The sequence below is a fragment of the Leptopilina heterotoma genome, unplaced genomic scaffold (genome assembly GCF_015476425.1).
Source record: "Leptopilina heterotoma isolate Lh14 unplaced genomic scaffold, ASM1547642v1 Lhet_152, whole genome shotgun sequence".
Classification (NCBI taxonomy): domain Eukaryota; kingdom Metazoa; phylum Arthropoda; class Insecta; order Hymenoptera; family Figitidae; genus Leptopilina; species Leptopilina heterotoma.
Genome location: NW_025110868.1, coordinates 741193 through 765314, shown reverse-complemented (window position 1 = coordinate 765314; position 24122 = coordinate 741193). Strand labels below are relative to the sequence as shown.

The following is a 24122-nucleotide window of genomic DNA, read 5'->3' as shown; positions in this document are numbered from 1 at the left end:
AAAAGTAATAATAATAATAGTAATAATAATAATTGAAGTAGCTCTAATTATTAAAAAAAAAATATGTGCAACTTTTTTTATTCGCGTCATATTAATGATTATATATACAATTTTTTTTTCTTTTCCTCGTAATATTCTTATATATTTAGAGTTTTTAAAGAAAAGAAAAAATAAAAATCTTCCTCGTGTAGCATCAATTTATTATTATATACATATATATATACAGACGAGCAATATTTGCGATACGTATGTATGTGTATACGTATTTGCAACAATTATTGACGTGTATAGTTGTTTTTCGTGAATAGACGAAACTAGATTTATGTTTTTTATTATGTAAAAGAAAAAAGAAATAAAAACAGAAAAAACGTGAGAAAAAAAGAATGGGAAATGTTACAAATTTTTGTAAAAACTATAAGTCTTTTTTTTAATTTTCTTCGAATTTATTATATTAAATTGGCTTCATGAATTTTTGTACAAAATTTTTCGTCCATTTTTTTGGTTTTTGTTATAGAGAAATTTTTATTGTATAATAAATTTCTTCTGTTTTTTCGTATATATGAATTTTTTGTACGTTCTCTCGTGTACAGATTATTTTTCGACGACGTCATTTGTATATAGAATTATTTTTTTATCTTTCCAAATTTTTCGATAATTTTTTGGGTATATTTTTCTTTTGAATTTATATTTATGTAATTTTTTATTTACATTACGCTCGTTGTAAAAATGAAATAAGAATTGAAATTGGGAAATTTAAATTCAATTTGAATTCAATTTAAATCTCAAATTCAAATTCAAAACTCAGTTTGAATTTCAAATTCAAAATTCAATTTAAATTTCAAATTGAAACTAATATTTAAATTAAATTCAAAATCAAATTAAATTTAAGTTCAAGTTCAACTTAAATTCAATTCAATTCAATTTAAATTTCAAATTCAATTTAAATTTATGTTAAATATTCAAATACAAATTAAAAATTAAAATTAAAGTTAGAATTCAAGTTCAAAGTAAAATTTAATTTAAATTCAAATTAAACTCTGAATTTAATTTTAATTATTGATTGATTTCAAATTCAAATTAGAAATTCGAATTTAATTAAATTAAAATTGAATTTCAGTTTAAATTTGAAATTAAAATTGAATTTGAATTTGTAATTAGAAATTTTAATTGAATTTGAATTTGTAATTTAAACTTAAAATTTAAGTTGAATTTGTAATTTAAATTGAATCCCAATTTTAAATTTGAAAATTGAATTTGAATTTTAGTTCAAATTCGAATTTAATTAAATTGAATTTCAAATTCAAATTACAAATTCATAAAAAAGTTTAAATTTCAAATTCAAACTTAATTTTAATTAAATTCGAATTTTTAATTTGAATTTAATTTTAAATTTGTATTTTTTTTCTAAAAAATTGTAATTAAATTTAACCGTCAATTTTTTTCTTTTGAGAAAATTGTTCAATTTATGAAAAATTTGGAATATTTCTTTTTCGGTGAAAATTTCTAAAATTTGAAAATGTGATTTTGATTTTCTGTATAGTTTTTACACTTTTATGAATGCATAATAAAAGAGCCGCAGTCTCTAGGGGAGGAAAAAAAGAAAATTGAAGAACTGAATCTAATTAGCGATTTAGAATTTGAAGTTTAGGTAAATTTTTTTTTTTTGTTATTTTACGAGTGACTCGCACTCTGATTCGTTCTAACTGAGACTGAAGCGGTTTTATTTTTTTTTTCACCACGAGTCGAGTCATTTAATATTAATCATTGTAGTTTAAATTATTTTTTAGTTTATTATGCATCACTCGTCATCGGAAAATTATTATTTTTCTAATAACTGTAATAATAAAAAAAAGAAGTTAAGGATTTATAATAATATAATAATAATAATTATAGTAATAATAATGACGATGACAAGGATGATTATAAATAATTGATAATAATAATTTGATAATTACGATGATGATGATGATGATGATAAAGAAGTTGATTAATCGTGAGGATAATAATAATAAATATTCACTTTTTGTAAATAGTAGCGTGCTTATTTTATTATAAAAAAAAGAAAGAAAGAATAAATGAAATCGATTCGCAAAAAAAAGAGCTTGTGTGTATATGTATAAGGAGAAAATCACAAAAAAATTTTTCTTTTTTTTTGGTCCATACTCTACATTGTGATGGGATGAAGTGTAATGTAAAATCTAGTGTTAGAAATTATTATCGAAAAAAAGAAGAATAAATTTCTTCTTTTAAAAAAGAAAGGAACGCTACTTGGAAAAAGAATTGTAATTTCGTTGTAAAATATTCTCTTCTTTTTTTTGACACTATTATAAATATATATATATATATATATAGTTTAGGCATTATTATGTTACAATTTTATTATTGAACATTTACATAAAATATGATTGTATAAACCATTTAAAAGAAAAATAAGTTTCACCTGTAAATAAAAAAATAATAAATAAGTGAATTTATTCGAGGAATCTAAATAATATTAAGAGGCTCGTGAATTGCTTCTCTAAAACAAAAAAGAAAAAAATGCCCCTTTTTCTTTTATTAAAAAAATAAGAAGCAAACAAAAATAAGCACGCGATTAATTATACGACGCAAATTTAGTGCTTTGTAAATAAATCTTGACAAGTGCGAAGTAACATTATTAAAAAAAAAAAAAAAAAAACATATTTTTGTTTCTCGAGCCTTTTAATTTTATAAGAATTACTGAAAATATATATTATATAAATATAAATATATAAATATTATATATTAAGAAAAAAAATGCGCGACAAAAGCACCGGAACAATGCGAGAAAAAACAAAACAAAAATGAAAAAAAAAGTTCCGATTCTTTTGATGCAATTATATATGCAAGAAAAAAAACATTTGTATTTTTAGTATTCGATTAAAAAATGATAACAACAAAAACAACTAGAAATGAACGTAAAAAATATCCATGAGGATAAAAATGTAAAACGAAAAAGAAAAAAACAAAAAAAAATAAAATAAAACTAAAAATATTAGATACAATATTATATTTGTAGAAATGATCGAGAGAGAGAGAGAGAGAGCGAGAGAGTGAGAGAAAGAAAGAGAGAAAGAGAGAGCAATGTGAGAAATAAAAAGATGAAAATTTTGAAGGATAAAAAATCGCGCTATAATTATAAAATGAAAACAAAAAAAAAATATATATATTACGATTATATTATTATCTATTATTACACAAAGTGAATACACAACATAGTAATTTGCTAATTGTACCTTTTAATAATTACTTGTAGACACATTGATGAAAAAAAAAATATGGTTTTTTTCTTGTTATTAATTATTATTATTAATTACCATAGACTTATTCAGAAAATGAAAAAAATGTGTTATAAAAAATTACAATCACTTGTTCTGTCTTACACAATCCCACCAATTTTTCACAGTAAAAGAAAAAAAAATTTTTAAAGCAAAAAAAAAAAAAAGGAAACAAAAAATACAAAACAAAATCAAGATATATTATTATATAATAGTAATAATAAAACAAAGCAAATAACAAGTAACAATTTTTCAAATAATACTATTTTATTTTTAGTAGTATTAATAGTATTTAAAATTAATTTTTTAAAGTAAAAAAATAAAATTCTTTGAAATATAAAAATTTTTTTAATGAAATTTAAGAAAATTTCCTATTTCAATTTTTAAAAATTATTTTCTACAATTCAGATTATAATTTGAATTTTCGATTAATGAATAGAAAATGTTTTTACTTTTTTTTTCTTTTATGAATTGAAACATTTGAAAAAATGAATTTTGTTGAGAAAAATTCATGTTGAAATGTTTTAATTTAATTTTTTAAAAAGAGCGATTTTAACAAAAAACGAATATTTAATTTTTCAATATTATAAATTTTGAAAAAAATAAGGACAACGGATGAATTTACGGAAAATTTATTACCAAAAAAAAGAAAACTAAATTAATCAGGTAAGTAAATTTTTTTTTCGTTTTTAAAAAAGATAGAAAAAAAAACAGAAAATATTTGGAGAATAGTTTAAAAAAATTTTCTACAGTAATTTTTATTTTTTATATTTGGGATTTTTTTTTGCAGAGAAAAAAAAGAACTTTTCGTAGTATAGAATTTTCTTTATTGTTAATTTTCTGTTTTCTTTTTCTCACGTTTGTTCTTCATTTATTTTCTTTAATTGTACCTTCTCATGAATTTTATCATTTGTTTCAGATTTTTCACGTAAATTTTGCATTTCATCAATTTTTGTATTTAAATCGTCGCTAGATTTACTATTATTCCAGGATTGTTCTTCAGAAGTTCCAAAAAGCATGAATATAAATCCACTGACGAGGAGGAGAATTGACGATATTGAGAAAACCATTCGCCAACTTTCCACAGTTTGCTGAAAATTAGAAAAAAGTGAGTAAATTTGAAAAAAAAATATTTTTTCTTTAGTTTTATGATTTTTTACTATTTTAATAAAATTCCAAAATAAATTTTTGATAAAATTCTTTTTATAAAAGTCTGCACAAGAAATCAATTTTTTTCCCAAATAATAAAATTTTTTACCAGGATTCAATTATTTAAAAGAGAACTAAATAAAATTCTTCGCAAGAATTGAATTATTTCCATAAACAATAAAATTCTCCACAATTATTCAATTATTTTCTCAAATAATAACATTTTTCACAAGAATTCAATTATTAAAAAAAAAATAAATAAAATTCTTTGCAAAAATTCAATTATTTTCATAAATAATAAAATTATTCTCAGAAATTCAATTATTTTTTTAAAAATTGATAAATTCTTGAATTTATTCTTTAATTCTTCCCAATTATTCAATTATTCTCCCAAATAATAACATTTTTCACGAAAATTAAATTTTTTTAAATACAATTTTAATAAAATTTCTTAAAAGAATTGAATGATTGTCAAATAATTTTAATAAAATAATCGCCAGAATTTAATGATTTTTATAAATAATACATTTTTGTTCATTTTTAATTCCATTATTTTTAATACAATTTTACAAAAAATGCTTAAAAGAATTAAATTATTTTGAAAAATTTTTATAACATTTTCCGTAACAATTCAATTCTTTTTAAAACCTTTAATAAAATTCTCCTTAAGAATTCAATTATTTATTAAATAACAAAATTTGTTAACATGAATTGAAGCATTGGGTGCAAGAAGGGCGTTAGCTAAATAAACTGTTTTTGAAAAACATTATTATTTATTATTTAATTACAATTTTCCCCTTATTTTACACTTGAATTTGATAGTTCAATAGTGGACTAATTAATTAAAAAAAAGTATATTTAATTTGCATGTACAGTTTTTGAGCTATTAAAGTTTAAAAACTTAAGGTTTTTTGCGATACGCCCTTCTTGCACCCAATGCTTCAATTTAATTATTCTTATATAAATAACATAATTCTTCGCTGTAATTAAATTATTTTTCTATTACTTTTAATAAAATTCTGCTATAGATTTCAATTTTTTAAAAAATTTTGATAAAATTCAATTATTTTCATAAATAATTTTTAATTTTCATGAATTCGAGATGTGCTTACGTTATTGGTGGTCAATAATCCAACGAGGAGAGGCGAGAGGAAACCAGAAGATGCTGCAATTAAATTACAAAATCCAAGAATAACACTGGCATAATTTGAGCTGAGATCAACGAATGTGGCTAATGTTCCCGACGATACGGCTCCATTGACAGCAGTTCCTGTCATCATGAAAATAATTGCTAAATTCGAATGACAACCACTCGAACCAAGACCCAATGTGAGAAATCCTTGGAAAATTGTACACATAAAAGTCGCCAGTTTTCTCACTTCAGTCAGAGTTAATTTTTTCGTTTTTAAAAGCCAATCGCTCAACATTCCGAAAATGTAGGAGAAAAGCATTCTCAACACGTGTGGAAGTCCAGATAAAACACCAGTCTAAAAGAATTCATTTTCTTCTTCAAAAATGGTACAATCAATTTTTTTTCTTCTAAATTCGATAATTCTGCATCTTTATTAAATTTTTCTACACTTTTTATTTTTTACTATTTCAATTTCAATTTTATTCTATGAATTTTTATTTTCGATTTTTCTTAATTTTGTATTTTTGTTTCAATTTCTAGTTTCTTTTCATTTAATTTTTTTTCAATTAGATTATTTTTTCTTTTCTTTTTTTTTTTGAATAAAATTTGAATGTCTCGTTCAACAATTAAAAAAAGGAGAAAATTGTAACGTAAATTTTTTTTTTTCTTTGTAATCGTTGATAAATAAACGTTTTAACGTTATGAATTTTTTTTTAGAGTGGCATTAAAATATTTTTTGAAAAATTTGATTTATTAAATATTTACTGTGTTAATATTCCAGCCGTGGATATAATTGAAGTAGGATGGAGCTTGAGTCATAAATGTCAAAAAACCCCAAGTTGTACCATACTGAGCGATAATTGCAATCCAAAGTGGACCAGAAGTTAAAATCCTCCTCCATGGAACATTTTCCTCTCGACTCGATAATGGAAGACTTTCGATAATGAAACGCTTTTCACTCGACGATATCCGAGGATGTTCAGATGGCGAATCAAACACCAAGAAATGCCAGAAGACAAACCTTTTGGTATTATTTTATTTTTCTATTATTATTTTTAATTTATTTCACTAATTTACTGATTTTAATTTTTTATTTTAATTTTTTAAATTCAATTTTTAAATTATATTTTTAAATTCTATTTTTAAATTCTATTTTTAAATTCTATTTTTAAATTCTATCTTTAAGTTCAATTTTTGTAATTGACTTAATTTTTCAATAATTTGTTAAGTTTAGATTGACAATCGGAATAATTGAAAAATTATTAAAATTATTGTTATTTATTATTGAAAAAAAAAATTTACCAAATTATTCCAAGAATTGAAGTCACGTAAAATGCAGCGTGCCAATTAAACCAAGTAATTACTAGAGCACACAAAGGATATGTAATTGCAGCTCCTACTGAACTTCCTGAAATCATAAATTTACAATTATCGATCTTTATATTTTGTTAACTGCTTTCTTTCCAATTTGGATAAAACATTTTTTTATTTAATTATTCTTGTTTTTTTAAAAATAATTTTCCATTGATTTACCCAAATAACTGCTGACGAATTTACTTCGTTCTTGAGGCGGAATCCATCTGGCAGTCATATCGTGCATAGCAGGCCAAATTACTCCCTGAAAATAATTTTTTTCTCGTCAAATAATTATTCTGATCTTTTGAAAAAATAGAAAATATTTTAAAAAATAGAAATAAAAGATACAATAAAAAAATTGAAATAAAAGAGAATTAAAAAAATGTAAAAATGTAAAAAAAAGTAGAAAAGGATAAAGAAAATGGAAACAGAAAAGAATTAAAAAATGGAAATGGAAATGGAAATAAAAAAGGATAAAAAAAATAGAAATAGAAAAGGAAAAAAGGATAAAAAATATAAGTAAAGAAAACACAAAAGAATAGAATTAAAAAATATAAAAATATATAAATAGAAAAGAGTATAAAAAAATATAAAAGGAAATTTTTAATTTTTAATTTATTAATTTTAAAAATAAAAAAAAATTTAAGTAATAAAAAAAAATAATATATTTTTTGAAACTTACAGCAACAAAGCCTTGAATGACTCGGAGGAATACCAAAGCATAGAGATGATAATTGGTTGCGAATGGAATCATTAGGCCGACTAAGGCTGTGAGTAAATTGGCCCATCCGAAAATAATCTTTGTCCCATAGCGACGAGCGAGTAAACCACCAGGAAGTTGTGACAACCAATGGAGCCAATAATACGATCCAAGGGCCAAACTTTGATCGTATTCATTCCATTTGAACCTGTCCTCAAACTGAGAAAATCAATCTTCCTTGTCACATGATTAAAAAAAATGGTGTGTAATTCTTTTTTTTTTTTTTGCTCTATAATTTTAATTCAGTCTCTAAAATCGTTAATTAAAAGCAAGAAACAAACTATGATTATTTACTGTCAATAGACAAATTAAATATAAATTCTTATTTATATTATTTAATTATTATTATTTTTAAATAGAATCTAAATCATATTTCAAATTCTTTTATTTTCAAATATTAACTTCAATTTTTTAAAGATTTCAAATTTAAAAATTGTACGAAGAGTAAAATTCGTCGAAATAAATTCAATTATTTTTATAAATATCGAAATTCTTCTTAGTAATTCAGTTAAGTTCAAAACAAATTTAATTAAGTTTCAGGAAATGATTCAATTATTTTTAAAAATTTATATAAAATTCCTCAAAACAATTAATTTGTTTCAGTTACAAAAAGTTTTATAAAATTCTACTCAAGAATTGAATTGATTATTATAAATATTGAAATTCTTCTCTGGATTTCAATTATTTTCAATAGAATTTTACTAAAATTTCTCCAGACGATTCAATTATTTTTCTAAATTTTAACAAATATCTTCTGAGAAATTCAATTATTTATAAAAATTTTTGATAAAATTCTTTATAAAAATTCAATTCTTTTTAATACGATTTTAATTAAATTTCATAACAGGATTCCATTATTTTTAAAAACATTCATAACGTTTTTCGAAAAAATCAACAGTTTCAATAAAGTTTTTTGCAAGAATTTTAATAAACATTGAAATTTTTCGAAAAAATTCAATTATTTTTATAAATATAGAAATTCTTCTATTTTTAATAGAACTTTACTAAAATTTTCCAAACGATTCAATTATTTTAAATATTTTTTTAACAAAATAAGGAATTTAATTATTTAAAACAATTTCGATGAAATTCTTTGTTTGTATTCATTTAATTTAAATGCAATTTTGATAAAATTCCTTGAATAAATTTCAATTATTTAAAAAAATTTTGATAAAATTCTTTGAAATAATTCATTTATTTCAGTTTAAAATTTTTTTTTTATAAAATTCTACTCAAGAATTCATTTATTTCTATAAATTTGGAAATTCTTCTCACGAATCCAATTATTTTCTATGGAATTTTACTAAAATTTCTCGAAACGATTCAATTATTTTAAAAATTTATTTTAAGTTTTAACAAATATTCAGAGGATTCAATTTAAAGAATTCAATTAATAACAAAATTTTTGATAAAAATCTTCTAGGGAATTCAATCATTTTCAAAAATTTTGATAAAATTCTTTATAAGAATTCAATTTTTTTTAATACGAATTTAATTAAATTTCATGGAAGGATTCCATTATTTTTAAAAAAGTTATAAAATTTTTTTTGAAAAAATTCAACAATTTTAATGAAATTCAAAGCAAAAATTCAATTTTTTTCAATGAACATTAAAATTCTTCGAAAAAATTCAATTCTATTTATAAATATTAAAATTATTATCAGGAATTCAATCATTTTCTGTAAAATTTTACTAAAATTCTCGAAATGATTCAACTTTAAAAAAAAAATTTTTGATACAATTCTTTGTATAAATAAAATTAATTTCAAAAATTTTATTAAAATTCCTCCGAAGAATTTAATATTTTTAAAAGAATTTATCAATTTCTGGAAAGAATTTAATTATCAGATATTTAATTATTTACATTACAACTACAATTAAAATAAAATAAAATTTTTCGAAAGAATTTAATTATTTTCAAAAATTTTAGTAAATTTCTTCAAAACAATTTAAATATTTTTAAAAATTTTAATAAAATTCTTTCTGAAAATTCAACTATTTTTAATACAATTTTTATTAAATTTCTTGAAAGAATTAAATTATTTTATCAATTTGAATAAAATTTCTCCAAAGAATTCAATTTTCTTTTTCCTTTAAAAATTTTTATTTTTGTCTTTCATTTATTTTTTATTTTCATTCTAATTTCTATTCTTTTTGTCCATAAATTTTTGAATTTCGATTTTTGAATGTTTTACATATTTTTTTTTGAGCTTCTAAATGTTTAATTTTTTATGTTTACTTTTTAATATTTAATATTTAATTTCTAATTTTTTAATTTTCAATTTTTTTAATAATTCAGGAAGGAAAATTACCAAATATTCAGAGGATTTTGTTGTCGTGGTGGGAGGAATTGTCGTTTCATTAAATTCTATTGGAAATCCACATTCGATGGCGGCAATTGAACGAGAATGCGGCACAACCATTGTGACAATAGCGAGATTCAAATTAATCCTTAACATATAATTCATGGCAAAGCCACAAAAGACCAATATCCAAAGGACACTTCGACACGACATGCATTCTTTTTCTAGAAGTGAGGAAAGAGAAAAAAACAACAATTTACCCAACAAAAATAGGAATTGCAATTTTAATTAAAAGAAATTTTCAATTTATTCGACACCAAAGAGATTATTGAACTCTTCAAAGTATGTATATTCAACTTTTCTTTTTATTATCTTATCAAAATTCAAAGACAATGTTTATTTTAAATTATAACATTTCCAGACCGTTCACTGTTTGATTGTCATTATTTTTCATTTTTCTTTTTTTTCAATTCAAAATTATTTCTTTTTTCGAAATAATAATTCTCATTCTCTTTAGAATAATAAATTAATAAATTTATTATTATTTATTATTATTTATTATTATTTATTATTATTTATTCTCCTTAAATTTTCTCATTTATTTTTAAAATAAAAAAATATATGGGAAAATTAAAAAATTTACAGAAATAATAATTACAAAGTCTTTACTCGAATTGAAAGAATTGAAAGTTTGCTAATTTAAAGTTTTTGTATTAAATAAAAAATTTTAATTTAAATTCGAAAAGAAAGAAAAACAAAAAAGTGATTAGAAAAAGAGGGGGGGGGGAAATAGTTGAGAATAGGTGACAGAAATTTCTTCACGATGAAATGGCCTTAACAATGATTTGAACTACGATTACATTATTTGATTTCTCTGATAGAGAATCAACCTCTCGTGTGTCCTTCAATTAGATTACTCTGCATTGAATATTTTATTTTTAAACTTTAAATACTGAGACGACACACTATCGAACATAATTTTTCTTTTCAATTGCTTTCGATTTTAATCAAAATATTTTCTTTTTCGTCATTTTTATTTTCGACAAAGAACGAAAGAAGAATTTTATTTCCGGAAAAAGTGATTTATTTTTATTCCCTTGTAATTTTTATTTTTGGAAAAGAACGAAAGGAGACTTTTTTTTTTATTGAAAAAGTGATTCCTTAGAATTTTTATTATTCGCTCACAAAGTGAAAAAGGCAAGAAAAGGAAAATAGTTTTTGATTAAAGTAAAATTACACTTACCTTGAGTCATTTTTTTTCTGTGCAATAAAGACTTCTTCTCAATTTAATAAATGAATTTTTTTCCTATTTTTCAATTGTTCACCACTAAATTGTTTTAATCCAAGAAAATGAAAGAGAGAAAAAAATTCCAATTTCCAACTCTTCAGACCTTTCGAATAAAAAATTTTCGATTTTATTTTAATTTTTAACAATTTCTCTCTGTTTTTTTTTGGATAGAAAATCAGTTTTTTATTTTAATTAATTGTATCATTTTAATAGAAAGTTTTTTTAAACGAAAAGTAATTTTTATACAAAGTTCAAATTTTTAGACGAAAAATAATTTTTATACAAAGTTCAAATTTTTAGACGAAAAATAATTTTTATACAAAGTTCAATTTTTAAATGAATAATAATTTTTGTACAAAAAGTAATTTCAATTCTATAAATATAATTTTTTTTAATATGTAATTTTTAGAAAATTTTCTAATTTAATAATTTTACACAGAAACACGAACTTTTTGGAAAATTTTTTCTTAAAAACGAATTGACATCAATGAGAATATTTTTTTAACGAGAAATCTGTATTGAGAAATTAAAATCACATGACCTGTCACATGCTGTTAAAAAAGAGCCAAAAAGAAAAATTGTCAACGTTCAATAGAAGGAGATAAAAATTTATTTTTTTTTCCTTAAATAAAATTGAATTAAATTAAATTAATTTAATTTAATTAAATTAAATTTAAATTAAATAAAATTTCTGTCACCTACATTTTTTTTTATCAAAACTTAAGAACTGCTGGAAATTCAAAAAGCAAATTTTCTTTCTTTTTTTTTGTTCAAAATCACTTTATCATCACATGTAGATTCGCAAGGGCAATAAAGAGAACACTGTGCGACTGTTCTTTGCTCTGATCGATTCGATCCAAAACGTAATGAGACGCATCATCATCATCATCATCATAATTTTTGTGAAAAGAGAGAAAAAAAAATTCTGATAAAATGATGCTGAGAAAATTGACTCACAACTGTGTGTTTCAGGTAGAGATAAAATAACTAAAATCGTAACTATATTTTAAAAAAAAATTAACCTTCCTCTTTATTTGTTAAACAAGTAGAAAATTTTCAGTTTGACAATCAAATCTTTGAAGATAATGAAAAATAGACATTAAAAATGGAGGAAGATTTATCACTTTTTAAAATTAATTTCCATTTATATTGGATTATTTAAGAGAAGACAAAAGTGTACGTATTTTAATTGATGGATTGATTAAATTTGTCGATAACAGTTTTTACTGGATTTTCTTTTTATCAATAAACATAACGTAAGATTTCAGAAAAATTTAATACTTAGTAATTCCGATTTTGGATTTTATTTTTTTTGTTATTTTTAATTTTTTTCGTCATTTTTGTGAATAAAATAGGCAACAAAATTAATTACAATTTTCACTTATTAAAAATTCTATATTTTTTATTTTATTTACATTTTATTATTTTACTTTTTATATTATTCATTTATCTAATTTGTTTAAATTTATTTATTCAAATTTTTAAATTTAACAAATTGGACAAAGATTTTATTCAGAATTCATTATTAATACTATTTATTATTTTTAAAAATATTTATAACACTTTTCGAAAAAATTCAAAATAATATTTTCAACAATTTAAATAAGAATCTATGGAAGAAATAATTTTTTTTTATATATCTGTCGTAGGCAAATAGAAGAATCTGCCAATTGACAAATATGCTTGGAAATTATTTGTATTTTTCTACTGGCCTAACAAAATTCGCCATTTAGCTAATATTTCACTTTCTCATTTATTATTTTATATTTTAATGTAATAAACATTTATACATGTCTGAACTAAACGAAATGTCAATTTCAGCAAAATTATATTGACATAAGTTTTTAAAAATTTTCTGCAATTGAAAAAGGAAAATATTAATTTGTACTAAAATTAAATTTATTTCATAAATTCATAATTTTTGAATTCTTGTTTTTCATTTTATAGTTATGTTTATTTTTCTCTTTTCAAAATTATTTATTCTTTGTTTTCGTAGATATATTGTTTACTTTTGCTATATTTTAATAACTCGTATATTAGATTTAATAAATTAGCATTATTAGTATTTTCTGCTTGCCTTGTTGTAATAAATAACACAATTCAAAATCCCCGAATTATTCTTCCAAAATTTTAATAAATCAAATATTAAAAAATTAAAAACCATAAAATGAAATAGTGTGAAAGTATTTTTATTTACAAATAAAAAAAGAAAAATTTATCAAGAAATAGGTGAAATTATTCAGAAATGTCTCGTGACTTAAATTATCATTTTCTCATAATTATGTGATTATAAAAGAAAAATTGGAGTTGATCGATTTAATTTTCGCAACGATTTCAAATTAAAATAATAATAATAAAATATCTACAATGTTTAGGCGTTCAATGTGCTTTTTTTTAATTGCCTCTGAAATTCTAAGACAGGTTTTTCTGCACAAAAAAAATTGATATTTTAACTCTAAACTTGTATTTTGCCAAGACCACTATTATTTTCAAATAATTAACTTTACATCAGCACACCTAATCGTGACGTAACTTTTAACTCTCGAAATGGATCGGACAAAAAAAATCCATAACTTGTATTCCAAGAGAGTCGAAAAAAAATTTTTTATTTGCATTCTTCTAAAAATCAGATAATATTTTTTGTCTCATTTTTTTTTAACATTTCGTCTTTTTCTTATTATTTTGTGAATTAATTTTGATTACTGAATTTTTATTATGAATAGTTTTTTTTATTGTCCTTTTTTTATTTACTAAAAGTAAATTATCTTTGAAATTTTTGAAAAAATGAAATTTTAATTTTTATAATCAAATTATTATTATTAATAAATAATTATTTTTGAAATTATTTTTGTTTCGAAAAAATTGAACTTTAATTTTTACAATCAAAGTTTCATAATTTCGAAACTGTTTTTCTTTTCTTTAGAAATTATTTTTCAAGAAATGTGTTAATGTGATTTATTTTTTTTTTATCAGTTTTGTAATGAATGAATGTTTCTGTTTACAGACGGAATTTGGGATATAATTTTATTGACGTGGTTGCTGAGAGCATTAATAACGATTCTGGACCAAGAAGAAATTACTTCAAATCTTCTCTCGATTTCATCATTTATAAGATGTTTTCAAAAACTATCACTTTCTCCAAAAATTCTCAAAGTTCTCGCAAGGCAAAAAGGAAGAAATTATTTTTCTGTTTACAATAATTTTGTTTACACATAACGAAGTGAGGGAAAAAAGAGATGGAAAATACCAGAATGAATGAAAAACGGAAGTGATTGTGCGATGGAGAATTTTATACAACTCTCAGGTCGCCGTATCTCCATAAAGTTTGTTCGACTTTCAAAATCAATGTTTAGTCTTTCTTCTTACGCTGATCGAGGCAGTTCAGTTTTTCTTTTTTGTGAAATTGTTTATTATTGTGTTTTAATTTTATGACTATAATTTTTCTCACAGTTTTTCTCTCACGATCACAATTTTTTCAAGATCGCAAATTGTAAATTAAATTGTAAGTTAAATCGCAAATTTTAAAATTCAAAATTAAATTCAATTTTACGTACAAAAAAAAAATAGTCGAATAGAAAAATTAATTATTTTTCTAAAATTAAGTTTTTGACAAAAGAATTTTTTGTTTGCAATATTAAATTCCTTTTATTTGTAATAAAATAAATGATAAATGAAATTTTTTTAAATAAAAGAATGGAAATAAAATTAAAAAGTGATTAAAAATTAGAAAAATTAAAAAAATTATTTCTATTAATTTTTTGTTTTATTTTCAGTTGAAGAAAAATAGAAAATGCCAATCAGTAAAATTAGAATTGCAATTATCGGCGGTGGTGTTGCTGGATTAATTGTAGCAAGACATGTCACTTCAAGACCAGAATTTTACAGTGTATGTCTTTTTGAGCAAACGGATGAAATCGGTGGCACTTGGGTTTATACTGATGAGACAGAATTTGATGAAAATCAATTACCAGTTCACAGCAGTATGTACGAAAATCTCAGGTAATTTATCGAAAAGAAACTTTAATTAATTTATTTATTTACTTCATTTATTTATCCACTTGGATTATTTATTTTTTTATTTTATAAATTAATTTATTTTGTTTCTTTTTCATTAATTAATTTATTTCATTTATGTAATTAAATTAACATTTTTTAGAAAATTTAATTTTTACCTTTGGAAATTGTTATTAATTTACAGAACAAATTTGCCAAAGGAAATTATGCAAATTCCTGACTTTCCATTCAAGGATTCTGAAGGATTACCATCTTTCGTTCATCACAGCGTTATTCGTCAATATCTCGTCGATTATGCGAAACATTTTAATTTACACCCTCACATGAAGGTAAAAAAAATATTTCCAAACATTCATTCGTTTAATTATTTTCTAATAAAAATTGATTTAAAATTGAAATTCAGTTAAAAATTTTGATAACTAAATATTAGAAGCGTTATGATGTTAATTTATTAAAATAATTAACTATCAAAAGATTATTAAATTGAAATTTTGAAAAATTCGTTTTGTTGTAAAAATATAATAATATTTTGAAAAATTATATTATTTTTTTTATTTTCCTAAGAAATTATTAAAGTTTTGAATAATTTTGTCTGGTTGTAAAAAATGTTCTTTTTTCACAAAAACATCTAGCTTCAAACTTTGGTGAATCACGTGGAACCTGAAATTCTTTCGACTGGAGAAACAATTTGGTTGGTGACATTCACGGATTTACGTACAAAATTAGTTAAGACGAAATTATTTGACGTTGTTATTTTATGCAATGGACATTACACAGTTGGACATTTTCCACAAATCCAAGGAATTGAAAACTTTCATGGCGGAATAATTCACAGTCATCAATATCGAAAACCGGAAAATTACGCTGGACGTAAAGTTTGTATCCTGGGTGCATCCTGGTCTGGAATTGACATCGCTCTCGAAATTTCGAAATATGGCGATAAAGTAAATATTAAAAAATTATTTAATAAATTAAAATTAAAATGAATCATCATAATTAGTAAACAAAGTAGAAAAATCATTTTCAAAAATTTTAATCTCATTTTTTGGAAATTTTTTTGTTTCGTTTTAAAGAAAATGTATTTTTAAATTTTGTTAATTTTCCATTTTGTTTTAATCGCAGATTTATTTGAGTCACAATCTTCCTCAACCGTTGGACGCAACATTGCCAAAGAACATCGAACAAGTGCCGGGCGTTAAATCAATTTGCGGAAATACTTTTTTCTTTCGCGACGGCTCATTTGCTGAGATCGATGATTTTATATTCTGCACAGGTGAATATTGCGAAAAAGAAAATATTCCGAAAATTTACTAATTAATTCAATTTTCAAATGAAAATACAATTAAAAATTCAATTACTACCTACTCTCTCAGTGCTTTGAATTTAAATTAAATTTAGGCTAGAATTTCGTATTATTCAATACGAAATTCAAATTTTTACTGAAATATTATTTTTAAATAGAATTTAAACAGAAAAAATTTAAACGTCAATAAATTATAATAAATAAATACAGATTTATAATGTAGATTATAAATATTTGAATTTGAAATTAATAGATGAACAAAATTTTTCAGGATACGAATTTACCTACCCGTTTTTGTCGAAGAAAGTGGAAATTCACACGAGGGATAATCACGTGGAACCAATTTATAAACATCTTATTCATATGAAAATGAAGAATTTATTTTTTATGGGACTACCGACAATTGTCGTACCGTTTCCAATGTTTCACATTCAAGCTCAATATATCATGGGAATTTTAGAAGGTCGTGTCAAATTACCAACACCGGAAGAAATGAAAGAGGACTTTGAAAGAGAAAAACAATCTTTACTCGATTCTGGAATTCCCGTAAGAAAAATTGATTCATTTTATTATTTGTAGGGAATTATTATTATTTTTTTTAAATTAAATAATAATTATTATAAAATAATAATTTCTTGCTAAAATAAAAATATATTTGATTTTACTTATTGACGAGAAACAATTATTAGGTACTAATAATAATTAAAATATATAATAGTTATTATAAAACAATAATTGAACGATAAAATAATGAAATAATAATTTAAATTAATAATCATTTTTGCGCTCGTGAAATTGTTACTCGTTTTCTTTTTTTAAAATAATTATATGAATAAATTTTATTTCTTCGAATTTACAGATTCGACATATAAATAAATTAGTGGACCGACAATGGGATTATTATGACGAAATAGCGGCTGCAGTTCATGTTCCAAGTTTTCCACCGGTAATCAAAAAGATTTACAATTACTCCAATAAAATGCGTGAATTAGATTTGATGACTTACAAAAATTATCAATATCGTATTATCGACAGTGAAAATTTCACTGTAAGTTGTCGTAAAGGCTGTTAATATAGTACATAGAAAATAATAGAAAAAAAATTTTATTCCTCTTTTTTAAAAAGATTTTAAATTAATAAATAATATTATTTTTAATATATTATATTTATTATATTATTCCTTTATTATCTATTTATATATATATTATATATTATTAATATTTTTAGATTAACGAAAAAATATAAGTTTATTAATAACTATTCAGTTTAATGAATATTTACCTCCATTTTAATTTTTTATTAATAAACTAAAAAACCAAAAAAATAAACAAAATTCAATTTCATTAGATTATTTTAATTAATAAAATAAAACTCCATTATTTAAAAAAATTTTTAAGAAATTCTTTAAAAAATCTTCTCAAAATTCTTCAAAATTATTTCCAACAATTTTAATAAAATTCTTGACAAAATAAATTTATGTCATTCTTTGGAAGAATTCGATTATTTTCATAAATAATACAATTAATTTATTTGAGAGAATTTTATTATTGTAAGTGTAATTTTAAGAAAATTCCTGAAAAGAATTTAATTAGGAGAAATTCAATTATTTCCCGTACAACAATTGTTGTACAAGTAAAATAAAATAAAAATAAGTAAAATTCCATGAAAGAATTTCATTATTTTAAAAATTTGTTATTAAATTTCTAAAAAAAGAATTTAATTATTTTTATAAATAATAAAATTCTTCAAAGAAATTAAATTATTTCCAATGCAATTATAATTATCAATATTTAAAATTTTTAATTTAAATAAATTTTCTTCAAAGAGTTGAATTATTTTCATAAATTTTGATAAAATTTTTTGTAACAATTCAATTGTTTTGAATACAATTTCAATTAAATTCTTTAAAAAAAATCAATTATTTTCAATAATTTTATTAAATTTGTTCAAAATAATTTAAATATTTTCCAAAAATTTGAAAGAATTCTTTATAAGAATTCAATTATTTTTTATACAATTTTAATTAAATTTTACAAAAGAATTTAATTACTTTCATAAGCTTAACTAAAATTCTTTATAAAAATTCAATTATTTCGAATGCAATTTTAATTAAATTCCTCGAAAGACTAATTATTATCATAAATTATGTAAAATTTTAATTTTAATTCTTTTTTTTAATTTAATTTATTTTTTTTCAATTTCTCTTTTTTTAACTTTTTAAATTTTAATTTTAAATTTTAATTAATTTTTAATTTTAAGCAATAAAATTTTTTGCAAGAATTCAATTATTTTCACAAATAATATAATTTTTCACCAAAATTCAATTATTTAAAAATCATTTTTATAAAATTCTTACCGAAAATTTAATTTTCAGAAATAATAGAATTAATTGCAAAATTTCGATTATTTTTAAAAAATTTTTAATCCTTTCTTGGAATTCAATTAAAATTGTATTCAATAGAATTTACTTACAAAGAATTCTATCAAAATTCTCAAGAATAATTGAATTCTTTCGAAGAAATTTATTAAAATTTTAAAAATAATTGAATCTTATCGAGAAATTTTTTTAATATTCCTAAAAATAATTGAATTCCTGCGAAAGTTTCGATATTTATGAAAATAATTGAATTCTTGCGAAGAATTTTTTATTAAGAATTTTGAAAATAATTGATTTTCTGCAAAGCTATTTATTATTTAACGAAAATAATTAAATTATTGCGAAGAATTGTATTCAAATTTCAAATCTGCTATTTTAATAAAATTTTCCAAATAAATTCAATTAATTAAAAAATTTTTTCATGAAATTCTACGCAAACATTTAATAAACATTTAATACCTAATAAAAATTTCACAGGAATTCAATTATTTACAAATGTTTTGTAAATTTTTTCACAGTAATTCAATTATTTTCAAAAATAATAAAATTCTTTTTAGGAATTCAATTTAATTTTCACAAAAAAATAAAATTCATCGCAGAATTTCAATTATTTGTAATAAACATTATTTGATAGAATTTTTATTGAATTCCTCAGAAAAATGTAATTTAAAAATTTTTATTAAAATTCATCGAAAGAATTTAATTTTAAGAAAACATTCAATTATTCAATAAATTATTTTTTTATTTAAATAATTGAATTCTTGTAGAATTGTCTATAATAAAAATTGATTTCAAAGTCTATGATAGAATTTGATTTTTTTTTCTTGAAATTCCTGTCAGGAATTCAATTATTTTCAATAAAAATTTTACTAAAATTTCTCGAAATGATTCATTTAAAAAAAATTGTTTAACAATGACTATGAAAAGATTAAAAAAAAATAATTTAATTGTTGCGTAGATTTTTAAAGCGAAACGGAGAGAGGAAAAATAAGAAAAGTTCCATTTTTTTATAGCACATACATTCATTTTATTATACGTAGATTGTTCATAGCTTATTAATCGTCTATTCTTTATGCAACAGAAAATATTACAGTATTACAGAGGGGGGTAGAGAAAGAGAAGATTGGAAAAATTGTTTCTTGAGAAATGAAAATTATTATTCTTTTAGTTTTATTTTCGCAAATCTGCCGCGAGTGTTCCACTCGTGCTCCACGTCACCGGATTTTGAAAGCACGAGTGATTGAGCCCCTTACACAAGTGGCAGGTTCGAGAAAAGAGGAGGCCAAAACTCAATCATCCGGACATGAGGGTCTCCCCTTTTTTTTTTCTTGTATTCGGTAATTAATAGGATTCAAATATTAACCTTTGAATAATATTTAAGACATCCAGCGGGGAGTCTACGGGATTTTTTTTTTAATTAGTTGTCTAAGTGCGAGAGCGCGTTCTACAAGCGCATTTTTTTTTTTTTTTTCTTTGAAACACAAACTATTTTCCGTATGTCGACACATTTTCCTTTGATTTCTATCTTTACAATATCAAAGGCAATTTTTCTCGAAATTTAAAATTTTGTGTAACACAAATTATTTTTCTTTTCGCGAAAAGAAATTTTTTTTTTTTCGACTCGCTTTTTACATATTTTGCCTTTTTTCCATCGTTTGAAATTACACTCGACCTTTTTTTTTTTAAACTATTTTATTATATATTTACACAAACTTGATTTTTTTTGGCACCGGAACTTTTCATCGTCGAGTACGAAGTACATTCTTCAAATTTTTGTGTTACAAAATATTTCAACCTCGAGGGTTTCTTTTTTTTATCGACGAGTTGGCATATACTCGTCGCGCACACTTTGTTGGAATGTAATACGAAAAAAATGAATTTTGAAAAAAATTCATCGACGAGGGTGTCGCGTAACCAAGAAGTTTCCAGGTGTCTCACCTAATTAATCGTTGTGAAATCCGGAAAAACAATTCGGTAACAGCGACTCGACCCCCCTCCTCTCTCTCTTCTTTTTTTTCCCTAGGAAATTCTGACTGCGACTGGTTTTTTTTTATTCGCCAGACTGCCCGGCAGTCAGATCGTTTTTCGAAAAGCAAGAATGAACGAAGAATAACAAAAAAATTCGTAAATACTAATACAATATTATTGTAAATATTTTTTGTTTTTAATATATTAATAATATATATTTAATGATAAATATTTCATATAATAATGTATTAATAACAATCGATTTTCTTTTTTTTTTCTTTTTTTTTTTGTCTTGGGTTTTACATCCTGATACGCGCAAAATCGTATCATGATAATCCTGTAAATTGGTAAAATACCATACGAAACGTAATATACATTACAGTTTACTTTGTTCGCTTCTCTTCTTCGAAGTTTTAATAATAAAAAACCTAGAGACGGAAATTAATAATTGGGGAAAAAAAGTAAACTCAATACTGAGTCTGGTTATTTTTTTTTTTTTTGATCGGATTTATCGCTCGCTTAACTATTCACAATTGAATTTTTTTTTTTGATCTATTTCAATTCTAACGAGATGATATTATTTGAATTCAAATGAAACGAAAAAAGGCGATTATTTCAATTCTCGTCTTGTTTGAATTCCTTCGGCTTTTCGTGTGTTTTTTTTTTATTTTATAAGTTATAATATCGCTGCGTTGTAATAAGTAAGTACTTAAAAATTAATAAGTTGACAAAAAATTTATTTAATCGACACTTGCGCGCGAGGCCGATTTTTCTTTTGTTTTTTAAAAATCATCGACGAGTTCGTAGATTTCTTGCGAGCGTTGAAGAAAACGATATAGCGCATTTTTTTTTCTAAAATTGTCTTTGTATTTTTTTTTTAATGACATGATCCTTTTTTTTTGGTGATGAATGGCGAGTGTGTGTGTGTGTGATTCAGAAGACTTCGGAATCGGGATCATTGGATGGTGCTGGCTGAAGTGATGACTGCATTCCCGTCTCTGTATTCCGCCTCTTCACTTTACTCTTCCGCTTCTTCAGCATCGTCGCCTAGGAAGGGAATGGATCAGGGGAAAAACGTACAGAGGATTGTTTTTTTCTTTCTTTTTTCACAAATATAAAAAAAAAATTGAAATTTCGCTCGCAACACCAGAACTCAGAAAATGATCACAAAAAAAATTAATAAATAAAATTAATAAATATACATATATATATACTGGAGAAAAATTATTACAATATAAATAGAGAGAGGCAACATTGCAGAAAAAGAAACGATCAAAAGATTACTAGAAATCTACAGATTGTAGAATAAAGGATGCACTATTAGAATGGTCCAGATATTTTTTTTCATTTCCGACAATTTAAGGAGAAATGTAAAGAAATTATTAATGCATAAGATTAATGTTAATTATTAAGTAAATTAATGAATAACATTAAGATTGAAAGAGTAAAAAAATATTTTTAAAGTAAATTTATATACAAAATAATTTTGAAATAGCTTTTTGTGTGAAAAATTATTTTTTACTCTTCGTTACGTTAGTCAACTTTCTCCTTAAATAGAAGTGTAAAATTTTTCCCAATTTTCAAAAAAAGAGGCCTTGGATCGAATTAAAAAGCAAATAAAATTCGCCTTATTTTCTAAAAATCAATTATTTTCCAGAATTTTAAAACTTAAAATTGTTCTCTAAATGTTTAATAATTTACCAAAGAAGTAGAAAATTTTTCTCAATTTTTTAAAAAAAAGCCTTGGATTGAATTCAGAAGCAAATAAAATTCGCCATATTTTCTAAAAATCAATTATTTTCCAGAATTTTCAACTGAAAATTATTCTCTAAATTTATTATTGTTTTTAATAATTTAATAAAGAAGTAGAAAATTTTTCTCAATTTTCTCACAAAATTGCCTTGAATAGAATTAAAAAAGCAAATAAAATTCGCCACATTTTCTAAAATTTAATTTTTATTTGCCTTCAGAATTTAAAAATTTAAAATTATTCTTTAACTTTATTATTTTCAATTTTTTAGCAATTTAATATAGAAGTAGCAAATTTTTTTCAATTTTCGAAAAAAGGAATTGAGTCGAATTAAGAAGCAAATAAAATTCTCCTTATTTTCTAAAATTACAATTCTAATTCTTTAAAAATTTAATTATTTACCAGAATTTTTGACCTAAAATTATTTTCCAAATTTATTATTTAAAAATTTTAATAATTAATAATTTACACAGAAAGTTCTTCTAAAATTTAATTATTCAAAAAAAAAAACAGTTTTATTAAAATACGATTAAAATTTAATTCTTTTCAACTCAGTTTTAGAGAAAATTCGAAAAATTGGAAATCTTTCAATTAAATATATTACTGAAAAATTAATTTAATTTCAGAATATTAAATTTGAATAATAATTTTAATTTTTTAATTTTTTAATATTTTAAAAATCTTTTCGAGATTGAATTATTTCTTTAAATTTCTATTTCAATTTTTCAAATTATTTATTATTTTCTAAAATTTTCAACTAAAATTCTTCTTTAAATAAATTATTATTTATAATAATTTGCAGAAAGTTCTTCGAAAATTCAATTATTTAAAAAAAACGAATGTTCACTTAGAATAAGTTTAAAATTCAATTATTTTCAATTGAATTTCACGAAATTACGAAAATTTGGAAAATCTTCAATTAAATAAATTGTATTCAGTAATTAAATTTAAAATGATTTGAATTAAAAATTCTAATTGAAAATTTTTTGAGATTTTCAATTATTTCTATAAATTTCTACTGCATTTTTCTAAATACTCCATTACATTCTGAAAATTTTAACTAAAATTCTTTTTTGAATCAATTATTATTTATAATAATTTGCAGAAAGTTCTGTGAAAATTAAATTATTAAAAAAACAAAATGTTCACTTAGAATTACTTTTAAAAAATTCAATTATTTTCAATCCAATTTCACGAAATTTAGAAAATTTGGAAATTTTTCTATTAAATACATCATGTTTAGAAATTTAATTAAATTCAAAATAATAATTTTCCTTATAGTTTAAATTAAAAATTTTCTAAAATCTAAATTCTTCGAAGTTTTTAATTAAAATTTTTACTGCAATTTTTGTTAAATATTTCATTATTTTCAGAAATTTTTAATTAAAATTCTTCTCAAAATCTATTATTTCATTATAATTTCCAA

General features: G+C 21.9%; 3 protein-coding genes across 11 annotated transcripts in view; 1 reads left to right on the top strand and 2 right to left on the bottom strand.

Annotated features, from left to right (window-relative positions):
* Positions 1-4140: 4140 nt before the first annotated feature.
* On the bottom strand, positions 4141-12250 carry LOC122498584 (sialin). Of its 5 annotated transcripts, XM_043606381.1 has the most exons (10): positions 11987-12083; positions 11826-11835; positions 11240-11387; positions 10006-10220; positions 7616-7852; positions 7111-7195; positions 6880-6985; positions 6343-6598; positions 5539-5932; positions 4141-4404 (listed from the first exon to the last, which is right to left on the bottom strand). In XM_043606381.1, the coding sequence occupies exons 3-10, from the start codon at positions 11247-11249 to the stop codon at positions 4151-4153; spliced, it is 1557 nt and encodes a 518-aa protein (XP_043462316.1). In that variant the 5' UTR covers positions 11250-11387; positions 11826-11835; positions 11987-12083; the 3' UTR covers positions 4141-4150. The 5 variants fall into 5 exon arrangements, with proteins under 5 accessions (XP_043462316.1, XP_043462314.1, XP_043462318.1 ...); XM_043606379.1 differs by lacking the exon at positions 11826-11835 and having other exon boundaries at positions 11987-12250; XM_043606383.1 differs by lacking the exon at positions 11826-11835 and having other exon boundaries at positions 4141-4387; positions 5558-5932; positions 11987-12250.
* A 2375-nt stretch (positions 12251-14625) lies between these two features.
* On the top strand, positions 14626-17759 carry LOC122498585 (flavin-containing monooxygenase FMO GS-OX-like 2). Its single transcript, XM_043606385.1, has 7 exons — positions 14626-14786; positions 15058-15283; positions 15483-15627; positions 15931-16242; positions 16421-16571; positions 16873-17147; positions 17461-17759. Exons 2-7 carry the CDS (start codon positions 15075-15077, stop codon positions 17671-17673), a joined length of 1305 nt encoding a protein of 434 aa, XP_043462320.1. The 5' UTR covers positions 14626-14786; positions 15058-15074; the 3' UTR covers positions 17674-17759.
* A 2221-nt stretch (positions 17760-19980) lies between these two features.
* Positions 19981-24122, bottom strand: part of LOC122498555 (diacylglycerol kinase theta) — a 71890-nt gene continuing 67748 nt past the window's right edge. For all 5 annotated transcript variants that reach the window (XM_043606337.1, XM_043606333.1, XM_043606334.1 and 2 more), the window contains one exon: positions 19981-21993. In XM_043606337.1, the coding sequence (XP_043462272.1) occupies positions 21880-21993 (114 nt within the window). In that variant the 3' untranslated portion in view covers positions 19981-21879. The remainder of the gene's footprint in view (positions 21994-24122) is intronic.

What these genes read in the sequence shown, in the direction of transcription:
- LOC122498584 (XM_043606379.1), bottom strand. An exon ending in TCATTCAAGGCTTTGTTGCT is followed by an intron (nt 7,196 to 7,615) that starts GTAAGTTTCAAA and finishes AATTATTTTCAG; the next exon opens with GGAGTAATTTGGCCTGCTAT. An exon ending in ACGGCTGGAATATTAACACA is followed by an intron (nt 5,933 to 6,342) that starts GTAAATATTTAA and finishes GAATTCTTTTAG; the next exon opens with ACTGGTGTTTTATCTGGACT.
- LOC122498585 (XM_043606385.1), top strand. Translation starts at nt 15,075, where the DNA reads ATGCCAATCAGTAAAATTAGAATTGCAATTATCGGCGGTGGTGTTGCT. An exon ending in ATTTACACCCTCACATGAAG is followed by an intron (nt 15,628 to 15,930) that starts GTAAAAAAAATA and finishes AAAAACATCTAG; the next exon opens with CTTCAAACTTTGGTGAATCA. An exon ending in TGATTTTATATTCTGCACAG is followed by an intron (nt 16,572 to 16,872) that starts GTGAATATTGCG and finishes AAAATTTTTCAG; the next exon opens with GATACGAATTTACCTACCCG.